We start from the raw sequence: 18,921 nt of genomic DNA on the forward strand, positions 1-18,921 counted from the left end.
GGCTACTAGGGGCTTTATACCTAATTTGCACCCCTCTGTGGGGCAAAGAGCTCACTAGATGCCAGGGGAATATAAATATTAACAAGCATTGGAAATGCAATAGGTCTCGAATTTGCATAATTAAGAGCTATTGTCGTTGTAAATGACTATGGGCCATATGTACGAAAGTGTCACTTTGCGATTCTCAAATGGCGATTTTTTGCAAATCACTATTTGAGAATTGCAAAACACTATGTATGTAGGATTTGCAATAAATTTTGCGAATCCTACATATTCCTTAATTGCGAATTGCAAATTGCGATTCGCAATTAAGGAATACCTCACCATTCATTCCTATGGGCCTAGAGGCCCAAAGGAATGAATGGGAAGACATTCTCAATTTGGGATTCTCAATTAGAGAATCGCAAATTGAGAATGCTATTTCAAGGGTGCCAGGGTGTCAAAAGGACACCCTGTTGCACGCCTGAAATGAGTTGGTGGTAATTTGCGATTCCTTAAGTCCAAATTGCACTTTTTCTGTGCTTCTTACATTGCATTTAAGGAATCACAATTTGCGATTCCTTAAATGTAATCGCAAAATAGGGAATCGCAAAATTTGCGAATCCTTATTTTGCGAGGGGTGTTTTGTGTCATACATTGGACACTGCTGATTTGCGATTGCAAACGCTGAAATTCGGCGAATTTCGGCGTTTGTGATCGCAAAATTGCCTTCATACATATGGCCCTAAGTCTTTTATCCATGTGTTATGGAGTGTATGTGGTGTGTAGTGTTAGTGTAGATAATACAAAATATAAATGTAGACAAGGTGCTTAGACTCAATTGAGCATACAGTGAAGAAGTGACAGAACCAATGGTGCTAATCTGTTGTGCAGCATGTACTGGGCAGAAGGTGATAATTTTGCATAATTGTGTAATTTCTATGTCTCTAAGATGTTTCGACAAATGGGAGAACAAAGCGGGATAGGCTTTTTTTTAAGAAAGCACATTAAAAAATTGCGCTTCAACTGCTGTATTTTAGCAGGGGACGCTGTTCGCCTGTCGACTTTCCATACCCACCAACCTTCCAAATTAAGCCTCTCCTCCTCACAACGACAGACTTCTGTGAGAATTGATGGACATGTTATTCATTGTATCCAAATACTAATGGGTCTTCCTGCTTATGTTGTCAACAATGTTGTGTATCTTAAAAACTGTCTTCACAATACGATAAAAAAGAAAGAAGACATTCCAGTTTGTCGCCTGAGCTGTAAGGGCATTGGAATACAGGAAACTGAAGAGTCGAGCTGGTGCACCTGAGCCCCTCAACAGCCAACCAGAGCAGTGGTATTCAGGGGACCAGATGAAGACATGGCCAGATGAACATTAAACCCCCAAATTAACTGAGCAGAGAATACAAAGACTCTGAAATCACACAGACAGCTCCCGGAACACGAGGCTCCAAGCTGCCGTGTATCTAGCTTCTGTTGGAGCCGATCTCATGGGACTGGTGGCGGAGGCAGCAGAACGAAGTGCCCACATTGCGGATGAGACGCTTTCTTTTTTTGCATCTTTTATATAGTGCGAACTCGACCCAAGGTTTGGAGCGCTGTACATGAGCACCGTATTTACATTACATATTCAGGCACGGGGAGATGAAGTGATTTGCCCAGAATCACAGGATGTGGACGCGACTCCGAGGCTCGAACCCTGGTTTCCAGCACTAAAGTCGGCAGTCTAGCAGACGGACCACACCAGGGGAAATACAGTTTAAATAGAGTACAAAAACAAAACAAAAAAATGAAACAATGGCAACAATAGCGAGAGCGTGTCCTGCAAACAGGATGAAAAGTATAATACAGAAGTGGGGATAAAGCTCTCCCGTCATAAAGGAGAGCAGTCTGATCAGTATGGAGAGTGAATATGTCACAGATTTCAGTGTTTTGCAGTTATGAGAAAGAATTCTTCACTATAGCTCGTGTGGGTCTCTGTCTGGACTACGGCGCATGATGTGGGTTTTTGGATGGATGCAGTTTCACTGAAACTGATCTCCGCTTAGATTAGCCTTTATTTCTTGAGATATGCCCGGCCACCAGCCACGCCTCTCAGCAGCAGAAAGTTAACATGAAAAGCCCAGGGCTGCCTGATCGTGACTCATGGCCGGTCACGGAGAGAGCTGACAGGCGCCCTGCTGGCCTTCTGTGGGGCACAGTAACCCATTCGCCCTCCGGCTATGTAACCTGAGCTCCACAGCTTTTCTGCTGAATCGAGGAATGCAAGAGACCGTCACCAGGAGCGAGGCGCTGGCTGCAGCTCCATTCATGCGAGGCGACAGAATCCAGTAACGCGTTTACTATTACGTTAAACGTGGCTGCCATAGTGTGTGATGTATTATGTTAAACGTGGCAGCCACAGTGTGTGATGTAGCACACGACGCGACCTGAAGCATTAAGCATGACTACAAACGTCCTTGTGCCTGAAGGGGGAGAAACTCAATCCCGAAAATAGTGCTTACAAGAGTCGATAACAGCCAGCAGCGGAATTACACTGTAGTTGGTCGGTGCTGCTTCCTGCTAAATGGAAGGAAAACGGAAGTGAGGTATGGGACCACCAACCAACAGAAAGCAAGAGAACAACAACCATGCCATGGTTAAACCAATCACAAGCAGAATGACACATCACACAGAGTTTCACACACAATACACATTACATTAAGTCTCGCTGAGACAGCGCATGCAGCGCATGCGCTGCCAATCCGAGACCTAAAAAGGAGCAGTGTGGGGAGGCTATACTACCAGACAAAGGTGTGACATCCTGTCAGTTTCAGCTGCAGTTCGCTGCTAAGATCAGTAAATGCAACAGAGGATAATCCCCCATGACCACCCTTTGAAGTATCTGTATTAAGTGGTCCTGAAGAAGGTGGTAGGACACAACCAATGTCCACACTGAAACGTGCGTTGACCGTTTTCGGAAAAGTGGTCCCAGCCCATAACGCCGCAACTGATAAAATTCAAAATTGTTTTTTGTTGTTGAAATTAAATTTTAATTTATAATGCACACTACTACCCGAAGGTGTCTAGGCGCTAGTGCTCTGACTTAGGAGGAAGAAAAGAGAAGAAACTTAGTAGGGGGAAAGAGCATTGGTCAAGGATTCTTACTTACAGCCAAGTTTCTCGGGATTTACGTAAAGATTTGACTCTTTCTTAAGAGCAAGTGGCAAGGAAATCCAAAGCCTGACAGTGCCAGCTACCAAACTCCCCCCCACCCCAAGAGGCTGTTTTGGCTTTGGGAATCACCAGATTAAATGTTGATGAGGATCGCAGATGTCTGTTGGGAACATCTCAAAGAAATCCATGTTTAAAATATTCAGGTCCAAAACCATGTAATGCCTTGAAGGCAATGCATAGGGACTTGAATTCAATTGTCTTTTTACTGGAAGCCAGTGCACCAATGGCAAGGCATGAGATACAGGCTGATATCTGTATCTCAGCCTGTATCTCATGCAGCTGCATTTTGGAGAACCTATAATTTATTGAAAAATCTTATCTGAATAGCAAAAAAGAGCGCAATGCAATAGTCAATTTTTGACAAAATAAGTGCGGAAATTACTGCTCTCCACAGGTCAAAAGGAATGAAAGACAGTACTTTTTGTAAAAGTTTTTAACATGAAAAAAACAGGACGCAGTTGTGGAGTTTACTAGACCTTCGAAAGAAAGCTTGTCATCGAAATAAACTCCTAGATTGTTTACCTTGGTAACTGGGGAGGGGAGCTGTCCCATTTCATTAGCCACCAATTCTGCAACTAGAAATATGTGTTCCTCACAAACAATAGGAACTCTGTCTTTTCTTTCCAGAGTTCATCTTGAGACAGTTGTTAGTCATCCAGTTTCCAATTTCATGCATACAGTCATGGAATCTGGAGACAGCGCCTTAGTGTCCTGCTCTGAGAAGATCCCTGTGGAACCCCACAGGAAGAGAAAAGGAAACAGACCTGAAGCCATTTAGATCCACAAACTGCTCTCTATCTGAGAGAAAAGATTTAAGAAGTTTAATCGCCTTGCCCCTAATACCAGGGGCAAAGAGACAGTCAATAAGAAGACTGATTGACCATGTCAAATACTGTGGAGAGGTCTAGCAAGATCAGAGCAGCCTTGCTGCTCTTATCCAGAGTTTGTCTGATTTCCTCAGAAACTGTACTCAGAGTTAACTCAGTGCTGTGATCACTTCTGAAACCATACAGCATAGCATCTAGGAGATCGTTGTTCTTCATGAACAAAGAGAGTATTAATAGCTTTCTCTACATTTTTGTGGGAAGAGGGAGTTGTGAAATTGGCCTATAATTATTGGGGTTCTTGCAGTCCAAATTGGTTTTCTTAAGCAACGGAAAAATGGAAGCCCTCTTCCATTGTTTGGTGAAATATCCTTCCAAAAACATATTGTTAAAGATGTCCCTCAAATAATTACCCGTGATGTCGTGCACTAGGTGAAGAAACTTTGGGGGACAGGGATCCAAAGGAGACCCTGACCTTGTTTGACAGAGAATGGTGTGGATTATAGATTCTAAAAGGGGGTTAAAAACTTCAAAAATTGTGTTATTGTCCAATGGGGAGTCTGTGGAGGTAGTCCCCACCAAAATGGGAGAACTTGTCTCCTCCTTAGGCATCCCATCAGCAGGATGGTTGGAAGCAAATGTATTTTAAACTGCTTTGACTTTATTCTGAAAAATTCCGCTAATGAGTTGCAGAATTCTTGATTGACTGCAGTGTTTTTAGGTTCCAGTAACTTACTCAACTTGCTCACTGGAGCAAAGAGTTATTTTGGGACGTTAAGAGAGGGTGTTTATCTAGTGTATGTGTGAAATGCTAGATCAAAGTGAGAATGTAGTGTATGACAGGGAGCGATCTTGGATGAGTATATGAGTGAGTTGAGTGATATGTGGGGGCCATTTCCATTCAATGTAAAATATAACCGTTTTTTCTTTATTGTGAAAAATAAGTGTTTGACGCAGTACATGGAAGGGAATGTTGAAATTTACATGTAGACTTTTTTATGAGATGTGCTTACAAGACCAATAAATATGACAAAAAATGAGAGAAATTAATAAACATGGTCTGTAAAAAGATACTGCATATGAAGCACACATTCATTTGGGGATGAGAACCAGCATAATTTGTAAGATACACGAGAAGAAATCCAGGTAAAGTGGGAATTTTCCCTAATTTAGTGGTTAAAAAGCGGTAGAGACAGTCTACTCAGTCATAGGGCCAACCCATCACCAAACAGGCCAAGGAGCATTTCTGCACTCCCTAGGGGAAAACTGGGGGTATCATTAATGTGCCCCCACTCCAGGATAAAGAAAAGCCTATTAGACACAGGAATAATGTCCCAAAATAGCGGGTGTAGGTGGCTAGCCCAGGCCTCAAGTCATGCCCCTACACCAGTTGTCTTTCTGCAAGGCTGTTGGGGGGGGTAACCTTATTCTGTCCAAGAAGGGACAGATAGTCAATTGGATTCGAGGTATTTACAAAATAAATAGAGGGTGGGAGGTGGTGGATGGCCCTTCAGTTATCAGATGGCACCACTACCCCTAAAACCCCAACAATGTTTCTGAACTCCTTGAGCCTACGGCATTCCCATCTCCATGGCATGCAAGAGGAAACTTGAAGCCCTTTGTGCGCAGATTTGACATATGGGCCAGTGGGGGTTTCTTATTTGCTAGAGTGAATGGCCTTGCTATTCATGCTCAGAGTCAGCCAGCCACAAGGGAATCTATGGGCATATCTGCTACCCGGAGACCCAGGCAAATCCAGGTTGGTGTGGCTTCCCTGGTGCTAACTACACTTGCGTACTCAGTATACACTGCAAATATTAATCTTTGGATAAAATCATACATTTTCCTCACATTTCTGTGAGGGAATGTTCCAGAATCTGCAGAGATCCACACAATTCCAACTTCCAAAGTTTGAAAACCTCTGCTGCCCATATTGTCAAAACTGGCCAAATTACAAGTTGAAAATGTGATGTCTCCATGTAGTGTCCTGGTGCATTTCATTTTGTGACCAATAGCCATACCACAAAAAGGGTACGAGTTTTTTTTTCTTTGGAGGAGAGATGTGAAAACAGGGAACAGTAGAACTTTGGAGTGATACATTGAATTTCCCTCCATTGTTGGCTTTTAAATGTAAACCAGTGTGCAAGAATGAAAGCACAGTGAAAAATGCCACATGGTAGTATGGGGAAACCCAAATTCAGAGTTGTACACATAACCATTAACCCTAAACTCAGAATCTTGGTTTCATTTAATAAATACATATGTTTCCTTCATAAACATTTTTTAATCACTAGAATTACACCATTTGAACTGAAACATAGTCAGCAAAGAATGAAAAATTGCCATAAGCAGCACTTCTGTTCTTAGCTTTGGGCATCATGTGTGTTTGCACAGCTAATAAACACCATATATCCCTGCAACCAGAATGGCCTCATGGACGTAACAGTATATTAGGTTTTGTAAATCAGCCACTGGGGCAAAACTACAAATGTAAATGTCAGCATTTCCTCTTTGTTTCTATTGTTTTTTAAACAATATTTCTGATTAGAATAATACTTTTTGTGGGAAAAGCATGAGCAAGCTATGCAAATGACCTGAATTCAGAATTTTGTGTACGTTTCAGATATGTATAGTAGGGAGAGAGCTACTTCAAAGCCAAGATGGCCACTAACTGAAGGAGAAGCACAGATTTGGCCTTGAAGCAGGTGAAATTCAGGCAGAAATAAGTTATCGTCTAGAGCAATGACTGGGCTCCAACTTTACTGAACTAGCAATTCTGAAAAATGGCAACAAACATCTCTGGAAATGCCGGCATTGGCCAGAAGCAATCGCATGACTGGGCGGACTGGGAGAAACAAGCACATTTGAGTCTAAAGAGTGCAAAGGTGTTCTGAGGACACAGGAGATGGTGCAGAGATGTTGCTGACTCATGCTTACCTTCTACCACAGCAATATATTGGAACATCGTCACACCGCATTGTTCCAATGAAATCCTGCTAACTGTACTAACTGCTTGAGATGGGAGTGGACAATGCAATGCCGTGTGGCAGCAGACAACTCCACACCAGCTTATATATGGTCAAAAGCAAAAGAGATGAGCAAAGACATCAACATAAACTATGCTACTTACTCTGTAGGACAGCTATGATCACTGGGGAACAACCTTTACAACGCAACTGTTACAACGCACTACACTTACAACGCATTTTTTACAACGCATAAGCCATTACAACGCACTACACTTACAACGCATGACACTACAACGCATTTTTAAAAAATACCTTTACAACGCATACCATTACAACGCCTACCATTACAACGCATAATATTACACTACCCTATCCAACACTTACCCTACTGTTGCACCCCCTGGAGTTAGAATAGTAATTTTTACCCCTATACTATCCAACACTTACCCTACTGTTGCACCCCCTGGAGTTAGAATAGTAATTTTTACCCCTATACTATCCAACACTTACCCTACTGTTGCACCCCCTGGAGTTAGAATAGCAATTTTTACCCCTATACTATCCAACACTTACCCTACTGTTGCACCCCCTGGAGTTAGAATAGTAATTTTTACCCCTATACTATCCAACACTTACCCTACTGTTGCACCCCCTGGAGTTAGAATAGTAATTTTTACCCCTATACTATCCAACACTTACCCTACTGTTGCACCCCCTGGAGTTAGAATAGTAATTTTTACCCCTATAGTATCCAACACTTACCCTACTGTTGCACCCCCTGGAGTTAGAATAGCAATTTTTACCCCTATACTATCCAACACTTACCCTACTGTTGCACCCCCTGGAGTTAGAATAGTAATTTTTACCCCTATACTATCCAACACTTACCCTACTGTTGCACCCCCTGGAGTTAGAATAGTAATTTTTACCCCTATACTATCCAACACTTACCCTACTGTTGCACCCCCTGGAGTTAGAATAGTAATTTTTACCCCTATACTATCCAACACTTACCCTACTGTTGCACCCCCTGGAGTTAGAATAGTAATTTTTACCCCTATACTATCCAACACTTACCCTACTGTTGCACCCCCTGGAGTTAGAAAAGTAATTTTTACCCCTATACTATCTAATACTTACCTTAAATGCAATTAAATATTATGCGTTGTAATGGTATGCGTTGTAATGGTAGTTTTTAAAAATGCGTTGTAGTGTCATGCGTTGTAAGTGTAGTGCGTTGTAATGGATTATGCGTTGTAAAAAATGCGTTGTAAGTGCATGCGTTGTAAAAGTGTGCGTTGTAACGTCATACATCCATGATCACTACCAGTGACATAAATACAAACAATAAAGAACAAACATCAGCATAGGGGCATGATTTCTGTTGTATGTTACTCACTCCCAAAAGCTAATATGCGGACCAAACTAAATTAAAGACGCCGAACAGGCCTCTAAGTATCCATGAACTGCTGTACAAGTACCAAAATTAGTTGTGATGATCTTTACCACAATCCACACACAACTGAGGTGTATATACCAAGGAATGCACTAATTACTGCAATTTTACTGTGCGTGTCCAAATATGCACAACGATCCTGCAAGGAATCCAAACTGAATTTTATGTGAAAAATCCCACCCACTGTGCTTTTCACTGTCTATGACGCTTAATACACTCCCCACTACTGCAGAGCACTGCTACCAGTCAATAGACAGAACACTGCCCAGATATGTTTTTTTATCTATCTGAGGCAACACACAAACTTCCGCTAGACTGACCCAGCAGCTATTAATTTTCGTAGCATTGTGTAGTGCCAAACAAAGCATCATAAAAAGATGACTTCAAAATGACAGACATAAAATTATTGAGCAGACATTTCAGGGGTCAACACCTACCTGGACTCCATTAAGAAACTAATAAAGGCAATAGAGACTAGAAACTGAGGAGGAATCAGAATTTATAAACTCACAAATTTGGAAGACTGGAACCGTCAGAAAAATATTAGATTCAATGGAGTAGTTGAAAAATCTGAAAGTAAGAATATGATAGAATTCCAGAAAATGTTCCTTCCGGCACTCATGAACATATGATTTGAACAGTCACTGGAGTTTCAAAGAGTGCATAGGGTGAGTTCTCGTGCCTCATCAACAAAGATAGCATACTCTATAACCGAGTACCTTCTGAGCCATCCAAATGCAAGAAAAGAAGATCCTTCCACTACAATGGGCAACTGACATCTATCTCAGTTGACTACCCTGTGGACACCAATTATGTTTGAAAGAAATTCCTGGCACTAAGGTGACTGGTGGTGGAAGAACAGAAATTGGAATTCAAGCCCTCAGAATACCTGGAAATCTTTTTGGACCATCTGTATACTGACTTGATGTGTGTATTCTCCCCATATAGAACAGGTTCATTAGATGCTGTGGACAGAACTCAAGACAAATGTAATACTGAACATGGACCTGATGAGGATCGTAATAGGTCAGGCAGGAGAAAATCCAGCAGAGAAGATGTCGGTAAAACTTTGACATGCTGCACAAAGATTGCAATAAATCCAGATCACCGTTGAAGAGTGCTCAGCAACTACTTAATCAAGATTGTTGACCAATCCCCCGGAAATGGCACACCGTATGGGGGCGATGGAACCAGTACAGAGGGGGCATATGCCTGCCCCCAGACCCAGACCCGCCTGAGGAGCAGCTCTCCCCTTAGCATTCTTTCCGGCTTTGTATTCTTTGCTGGTATATGTTTGTGTTCTTGAGTCTCTGCCTTCCCCTCCTTTCCCTTACTATAGACCTGTGTCTGATGGACGAAATGGGGCTCGCTCCCCCTGCTGGGAACCCTTTTTGTGCTTTAAGTACTTATCGCCTTGCTTGTGTTTGGGTTTGGGTTTGTGTTTATTTAAAACAGAACCTTTTGATTCTCCTATCAGTGAAATGTGGACGCTCGCTTGTGTTGTGTTTCTAAAGCTGCCGTACCTCCGGGTTGTCGGCTGAATAGCTGTGTCCCTGACTTAAAAGAATAAAGGTTTTTAAAAAAAAAAAAAAAGATTGTTGACCAATGACTAAGTTGAGTGGTTTTTAGTGACCATTTTGTTGATATTGACACAGCCATTGCATTAGTTATTTGCCCTAAAGCTTGAAATAAGTATTTGGTTTTACTGATAAATTCTTTGCTTAATCTGGTTAACTGTTACAAATAAAACTAGTTCATAAATTGATGCATCTTGCAAATCAATACATACAACACATATAAAAGGTATGCCCTAACAAAGGTGAGGATCTGGACAGTCTAGAGCCACTAGAGGGCATAGTTAAAAGGTAACCTTGAATTAAAAAATGTTGACTTAGAGCTTGATTGAGATCACAAATTTCCATATACAATACTCCTTTTATGCAGCTTACATGTGCTCACCAATCGATTTATGATCAGATCGTACTTCCCCCTTTGCTCCCACTTGTCCTCCCTCAATTCAACAGCATACATTATAATAGCATTAGCCCGGAGAATGCCAAGCACAAATGCAAAACCATTCACTATTTTATCACATAATGTCAAGGGCGCAGGCAAACAAGTTAAGAAGGAAAGACCCCGAAATTACCCATGGACCAAAAATACAGACATTGCTCGTCTTCATGAAACTCATATATAGGATGCGCAATCATCCTACATAAAGTGTGACTGGGTGGGCATTGTAATAAGCAGTTGATGCACCAAATCAGAGATAGGGCATGCAGGTAAAAAATACCAGATCACCCAAAAAAATGTGGGGTACCTCTGCCACATAAGGTGGTGGGAACGTGGACAGAGCCTCAATTTCACCATGTCTTGCCAAAGCTTAAGACTATGAATAAGATCCTATATGTAGGTGTCATCTATGCTCTTAAACACACTAAATGAGGTTTCCTCACCAAACTCCCTTGAGTTCTGAGTGTTGTTGATTCCAATAGTGTAGTTGTAAATCGAGCCCAATAGACAGATAAAACATCAATGTCAGTGCTCTTCTTGCTAGTGTTTGTACAGACTATGGTCTTATAGAGGTGTGACGATTACTGCACCCATGTGATAAGGAATAAACTGCACTCTCACACTGACATGACACTGATTCTCAAATTGACCTTTTTGGCACACAATTCATTAATCCCTATGATCATCAGCTGTAAAACAAAGCCAGGAGGAGTAGCAGATCATGCTCTTATTCAATTCGAGTTAGATTTGAATTATGCTCTGCACCAACCTCATTGCACTCTGGTGCATACAAACCTCTAAATATAAATACCCCGCCCCTCATCCCCTTGGAAAAGGACACGCTCTGTTCCAATCTTACCACATACAAGTTAGAAAATGAATCCCCAGATATTGGCTCAGACCCTTCAAGCAGCAGCTAAGGCCTCGGGGAGGGATGTGCTGACAAGTGACTCTGCCATAAGACATAAGAAAGCCATTGCATAACAGTATTGTCTAGAAAAAGCAGTACAATCCCTCACAAAGCAGTAGCACTCTCTACCATCCCAAGTCTTGAGGAAGAGGATAAAAGTGGAGAAAATGGCATTGAATATTTCTTTCGCATTGAAAGCTTAGGCACCTTGGTTAAATTAAAACAGCACCACTATGTAAGAGGGAGAAAAGCAGGAAGGTTATTGGCTTATCAACTGCAACAGAACATCCCATCTGTCCATCCCAAAAGCCCGGGTCACATGTCTGCTCACCCACTTGAGATTGCAGACCCATTTGTCTAATTTTATGAAAAACTATGCAGCCCAAAAACTGAGTTGAAGGAGGAATTTTTAAGAACCCTTTCGAATCTCCTGATGCAAGTAAGGCTTTCATGCAATAACCACGCAACGCTGTTGTTAAGCGTAAAAGGCCATTTATTAGAACCAGGCTGCATAACACAAATACATAACCAATGAACATCAATTAACCAATAACAATTGCCAACATCAAACTTTCATCCACTCACTCCCTTCACGTAGCTCCCAACTCGCCTCTCATTCCACTCCATGGCCCCTTTCAGTTCTTCATCCACTTCTTCACTTCTCTTCGAGCATCCACCACTGTATCACCTGCCATTGCACTCATGCATCCAGCCCCCCATCATTAACTCCCCCCCTGAGGAATGGGTGCGCCTGTCAGGGTCTCCCCCACCCCTCCAAAGTACTGCCAACCAGGGAACCCCCTTTAGGGCGGTTAACTGCCTCCCTCACCGCCTCCGCGGACACCACAGTCATCGTGACCATGGCCCGCCTCCTCAGAACAGCAACACGCCCCCACACTCAAGTGCAGCAGAACCACAGGCCTGTAGTTCTGCCGCTACACCAAGCCTAAATAATCCTACCCAACCCTCCTACACAACCCAATGATCCTCCTTTACAAAACTCCTAAACCCTCCTGATGGTGCCAGAATATCGGAAGAGGAAGTTGCCATCCTCCCCTGTATTCTAATACCCCCTTTAACACCACCCCCTAACCCCAGCCTAGTCCTTCCTGTGCGAACGACCCCGGGGAAAGACTAGTCTGCGACTTTGCTTCCCCCGGGGCCCACCATTGTGAAAGGATTGTGTAGTTTTCACAGGAACGGTATAACAGTGATGATGCATAGTTCAGAAATGTGTGGTTCTAGTTGTTTATTCTGTAACTAGACTTCCCCTAGAGTACCAGGGTTGTTCATGCTTTAGTCATTTGAGGTCCACCCCCTTCACTCGGTGGCTTATCCGGTTTAGCGCTTCGATGCCTATTGGTTCAATGCACTCTTTCAAATCCTAATCCAAGAAATTTCTGAATGGGAGATTTAAACAGTTCTGGTTTGTAATGTCTCTGCCACAGCATGGAAGAGCAAAAATGCCTCTTTTCTTACGAAAAAAACATTATGATGGTGTGTTTCACGTATCTACTATCGATTTTGCAGTAATGTTTATTGTAAAGCAAATTGTGAAAATAGTGCTCACATATGTGATGAAAAATAACAAACACCTACATTCTGTTTAATTTTTGGGTAAATACATACCTGTACACCGAGCACGGCCCGTTTTTGTCCAGACTCCATTATTACACGTGTACACGATGCGTCCCATTTTTATGTATCCAGGGCGGCAGGAATATTGTACGGTGTCTAAGTGTTGGTACTCATTTTTCAAGGGGCCTATAGCTTCTTCCTTGTCTTTATTTTCAGGTTTTCCACAAGGAGCTGTAAAAAAAAAAAAAAGCACTCACCTTAGAGAAAGGGCACAAAACAACTTGAATTGTATGTCCTGTCAAACACATATTACATTGTATTACATGTTTTCATTTAACGTAAGAATCGCTTCCGTGACTAAATATAAACATAGGGTCCTATTTACTAGAAAAGTGGCGAAGCATGTCATTAAGCCAAGAAGACTAGCAACATGCTCCATCGCTTTAATAAAGCAGGGCTGTATCATATTTACAAGACTATGGTGCGGCCCTACATTTCCCCCTGAGCTGGCACTTAATTTAGCTGCCTAGCGCCAACGCAGGCACCCTTGCACCATAGTAAAAGGGTGTCTGTGTTGCAGGGAAAGATTGTTTATGTGCAGGAAGGTGTCCCTTCCTACACATAAACAATCTTTAAATGGAGTTTTGTAACTTTTAAGTGTACTGCTCAATGTAGCGCACATAGAAGTTGCAAAACATCTTTTTACCTTCCTGCACATAAACAATCATTGGTGTTTTGCTGTTTTCATGTGAGCTGTACAACGCAGCACACGTGGAAACAACAAAAAAATGTAACATTTCTCCTCATTTTGCCAGGTTAAGACCAAGTTTTCCCTGGTCCTAATTTTGGCGCTGCCCCATATTAACACCACCTTTGTGAATATGGGGCAGCGTCAAAATCAATGGGTGTTGCGGTGGAACGCCCACAGCAACACTCATTGCCCTCCCCTTTCAGGCTAAGTATAGCGTGAAAGGGGGCCTTATTTACAAGGCAGCGTGAGGCGTGAAGCCACATTAAGTGACCTAACAAAGCGTTGTAAATAAGGCAAAGCCTCTATTGCCGTCACAATGTCCTGAAAAGTGATGTTGTGGTGGCGACAGGGGCTTGTAAATATGCCCCATTGTGCTCAGAGTGAGGAAGTCACCTCAGGCCACGCAGGCCTACAATGGAGGCACAGCTAACAAGATGCTCCTGCTAACTAAGTATGCCAGCCCCTTCCTCGTCTCACAGGTGCATGGCATAGGCAGTGCTGTTGCCAGTACTATGCCATTCGCCTCGCCTTGCACCTTTACCTCATGCAACCCAAATCTGAAATGTTTACTCTTAAATGTGTCGCACTGCAAAAACATAGGGAAGAAACACAGTCGCTCATTAATTCACTTAATGTAATTAGTTTGTTTCATCACTGTAACTTGGTTAAGAGACACATCAAGGTCTGACCCAGTAGTGACACTAATTCCTGCCAACTATAAAATAGTCCATGCAGATAGCCTCAATAACAAGGGCGGAGGGATAGCAATTGTAGTTGGCTCTTCCCAAATCATTGCTTACACTCATGCTTTGAAAGGTACTTCCCCTCAACTACTATTCTTTTAGTTGATACTCGCCTCTAAATATTCAATTCACACAAGAAGGTCCCCCTTCTCACCACCGGCCATTCCTCTCACCTTTCGTTCACCATTTTATGTGATTTGAACAAAAGGAGTAGAATTCATTGATTCGCTTACGTATGTGGCTTCAATCCTTACAGTTCAAGGCCTATTGCACAGAACCTAGCATCTTTTGGATCCGGTGTTAACTAAAGATTGATATTTAATTAATATAAACACTTGACTTATATCTTAGTCTGGTCGATATGAGGATACCTTTAATCTGAATTGGAAAGCCTTCTCTTTTTCTTCTCAGTGGTCATATCAAAACATAAGGCCAAAAGCAATGTTGCATTACCTTCCCTGGCCCTGCTACATCATCTCTCCAGCCCTCTTATGGCAGATAAACTAGAAACAAATTCTCTCGTTGAACAATTTAAGACATCAGTGACAGGTCGATCCCCTTGACACAGGTGCATCCTTAACACAATGCCATATCCACAGACACATCCCCTCAGCAGCCTGGTTTACAGACAACCAAGCACAAATAAAAAGATAACGTAAAAAACCTAAGTACAGCTGGAGGAAAGAGTATCTTGATGAGGGCAAACTGAAATACATCACAGTTATCAAATATTAGCGATCCGCTCTTAAAAAGGCCTGTGCCAACTATATTTCTTAAGCTACACACTCGTCAAAGGAATTGTTTCGATTAGTTAAGAGTTTTGCAACACCTCAAAGTTGCATTGGCCATGCCACGTTCTTCGCTTATATAGCTAAACAGTTCTCATATCACTACCTAGTTTATGCTTTGTGATCAGGTGTCTCTTTCGAACAGCCACCACTCATCTCTCTTCCTTCTGTCCTGTAGCTATGTCTTTTCTCACAAACTTGGACAACACCATTAAACCTAAATATTCTTAGGATCCCTACTGCTCTTATGTCTTCAATAAAATATCAGACACCGCTGGACCACAATTTTCTCAAATCATTTTAAAATGAATCCTTCTGTTCTTCTGAGTTTTTGACCCATTTCATTGCTTCATTTTCCTGATAAAGTGCATGCATCTGAAGATAACAACAAACTGTCACAATTCATCAAAAACAATAATCTTTTTATTCCGGCCTAATCAGGTTTTCATCCACTACATGGTTCTGAAGCTGCTCTTCTAGCCATCACAGACCATCTAGGTCCATCTTTGGATAGCAATGGGAAAGTGCTACTGATCCTCCTTAATGTTAGAACCACTTTTGATACAGTTTCAGATCAAATCTTTGTTGAAGGCCTCTTCCAGTTGGCTCTCAGTAGTACTACCTTAGCATGGTTCACTTTGTTTGTAGCTAATCAGTTTCAAGCTGTCCAACTGCCGCTCTTCCGCTTTTCTTCTGTGGAGTTCCACTGGGCCTTTAGTCTTATTAATACACTCATTAGGGTTCTCTGTCAGGGAAAATGCAGATGGCACCCAAATAGCGGGCACCTTCAAAGAAAACATAGATGAGATTCAAAGCAATTTTCGAGACTGCAAGATCAGTATCTAGCTAGATGAGAACTAACGTCCTAAGAATGAAAGGAGGCAAGGTGAAAATACTAGCCCTTAATAGTGGTGCAAATATCTGGAGTTCATTATGTGGTACCCCAGAGCTTGACCTTACACCTCTTTCCACTACCTCAGGTCAACATTTAGGAGTCATGTTCGATTCTTCCCTCTCATTTAGGAATCAGAAGGCTAAAGAAACAGAAACATGGGACCATGTGTACGAATCATTTTTGCTGTCGGGAACGGCCAATCTAGCCGTTTCTGACTGCCAAAATGCTTTTTTAAATGTACAAAATACAAATTGCGATTCGGTAATATGTTACAGAACCGCAATTTGTGTTTGCGATTCAGTATTTGAAAGGGGCATGTTTAGGGCATCACTTCCTCATACCGAATCACAGTGGTAAGTGTGAATGTTTCGCAATTGAAATGCAGACGCAAAACATTTGCATTTTACCGCCTACTTCAAGTAGGTGGTAATCCATTCGCAAATGGAACGGGGTCCACAAGGGACCCCTGCCCCTTTGTGAATGTTTATAAAAAAAAAATTAAGACCAGGCAGTGTTCCCAGGGACCACTGCCTACTCTGAAAAAATGAAAAGAAAACTTTTCATTTTTTTCTCAATGCATCATGTTTTGCTTTATGGAAAGCAGGCTGAATTTAAAAAAAAATTGCTTTATTTAAAAGCAATCACAGACAACAATCCCTCTGATTTTAGAGATTCCCAATGGGTCACAAACTGAAAACTAAATCATTAATATTAATGAGTTACATCTATTTGCGACCCTCTGTGAATTGCAAAATGTGATAAAGACAAAGTGGTACATTTGTGTTTGCGATTACCATATAGCAAATCACAAAAAATTGCTATCTAGAAATCGCATACGATTACCTTTGTACATGTGGCCAATGGTTCTTTATTTTCAGAACTCCTAGTAAAGTCCTGTCCGTCCATCTGACTGTTTTTCACCAGTAAGTTGTTCAATCCCTTGTTCTCACATCAACTGACTACTGCAACACCCTTCTCCTTAGCACCCCCAGCTATATTCTGCAGCTCCGCCAATTTGTTAAAACTTCAATGCACATCCCATCTTCAACCTTCCGGCTAGAAAAGGCAAATTATGCAGGGTAATTTGTGTTCTACTTCACTATTTTGTAATTTTTTATGTCGAGCCTACAGGGTGTATGCACTGTCTGCAAGACATGTTGTAATCCATAAAACTATGTTTTCCCGCCTGCTACTTAGCATAAGTTCACTCCACTGTCGCTCTTCTTTGCTGCCACCTAACTCATTTGCTTTGCGGATATGTCACTTCTGTTCAAGGCTGATGAGCACTAGTAAAGTACAGCTTTCTTACGCTTTCCTTCTTCAGCTGTTGTGTGGAAGAACTCTTTTTCATTTGTTTGTTTTCGCTGCACTCGTTGCTGCCTGTGTTCACGGTCCTTGTATCTGTGAATTCCTTTTTAGGTCTCGCCTGAGATAGCGCTTTAGCGCTGCTCTGGCGAGACTTATAGTAAGCGAGTTTTGGAAGTGCAAACGAATGCTTTCAGGCCTCCAAATACAGTGCATGTGTTCCGGGCGCGCGCACCATTTGGCAGCCTGAAAGCACTCGTTTTCTTTCACTTTCGCGCCCGCACGGCCGCTTTGATGTTTGATCGCGATCGCGATCATTTTCACATTCGCGGCCGCACGGCCGCCTCCCTTCCTCCCTCCATGAATGCCTCTCCTTTACTCATTGAGTCTTAATATTCAGTTGTAGTCTTGTTGCAGAGTGAATTTTATATACGTTTTTCCTTCCAGCAAGGAACCAATTTCGACAACGCCCGTAGATTTCTACACAAATAGTTTAGCTGCTTCTAGACTTGCTGTGCTCATACACGTTTTAAAGTAACTCGAAAATGTACATGCTGCTGAGTAAATCGCATTTATATCTGTCTGCAAAGCAAGGCGGCGGGTGTTTTTGAGACATTATTTGAGGCTATATTGAAAAGAAGCTCCCAACCCCCCTCCCCCAAACGTATTGACCAAGCTACGCGCCAGACATTACGCACACTGTTTTCATCACTTAGGGTGCTGCTCGAGTTACCGAGTTCAGATCCGTGCTTGGTGAACGCATAACCGTTCACAAGGTGCCTTTTGTTTGCAGGATTTATAATCCACCACAGTGTGTTCGTGTTTATGCAGTTTTCTTTCAATCATTGTCGTTTTCTTCTTTTATCTCCTCTATTTTCGTATTAATGTCTCGTGTTCACCCCTTTCCTCTTGCGGTATAATTGTCTGTTCTTATCCAGCTCTCTTCCATCTTTAGTTCTACGTTCTATTTCTTTTCATTTCCCATTGTTTGTGCGCTTTGTACGTTTTTTTGCTTCATATTTTGTGTGTTCTGTTTCTCTTTTTTTGTTCCCCCTTTCTAACTTAGACTGTTTCAGCCATGCGAACCAGAACTCGATGGAAACCATCTGTGTCATCCTGGAATGCGCTCCCCCGCCCCCAAGCGCGCGCGCCACGCTCCGCCGGGCTTGTCTTTTTTTGTCGTTTTTAAAAAAAACTTTAAGCGCGAGGCGCGCATGCGGCTAATGCTTGTTTTCCTGTGTATCAACGCCCAACTACTTGCAATCCCCTTTCTCATGCATTACCTACAGCGACATCATAGCCTTGCCTCCCTGGCACATTTTCTGTTGTCTACCCAGCTATCTGATTTAAATTCAAGATGCTGTAGTTGTTTTTGAGAGACTCGTGCAACCTCCAGACCCTCTCGTAGAGGACAAACACCCTTATCTTTGCCTAATGCTGAGCTGACAAGATGACAGAACAATCACTTCTGACGCCATTCCCCTT

At 42.2% G+C, this 18,921-nt stretch overlaps 1 protein-coding gene across 2 annotated transcripts in view; it reads right to left on the bottom strand.

The window, feature by feature from the left end:
• LOC146833911 (complement factor H-like) overlaps positions 1–18,921 on the bottom strand; it is a 601,647-nt gene that overhangs the window by 543,854 nt on the left and 38,872 nt on the right. For both annotated transcript variants that reach the window (XM_085601821.1, XM_085601820.1), the window contains exon 2: positions 13,006–13,185. In XM_085601821.1, the coding sequence (XP_085457947.1) occupies positions 13,006–13,185 (180 nt within the window). The remainder of the gene's footprint in view (positions 1–13,005; positions 13,186–18,921) is intronic.

Source organism: Triturus cristatus, chromosome 4_2 (assembly GCF_964204655.1).
Source record: "Triturus cristatus chromosome 4_2, aTriCri1.1, whole genome shotgun sequence".
Classification (NCBI taxonomy): Eukaryota; Metazoa; Chordata; class Amphibia; order Caudata; family Salamandridae; genus Triturus; species Triturus cristatus.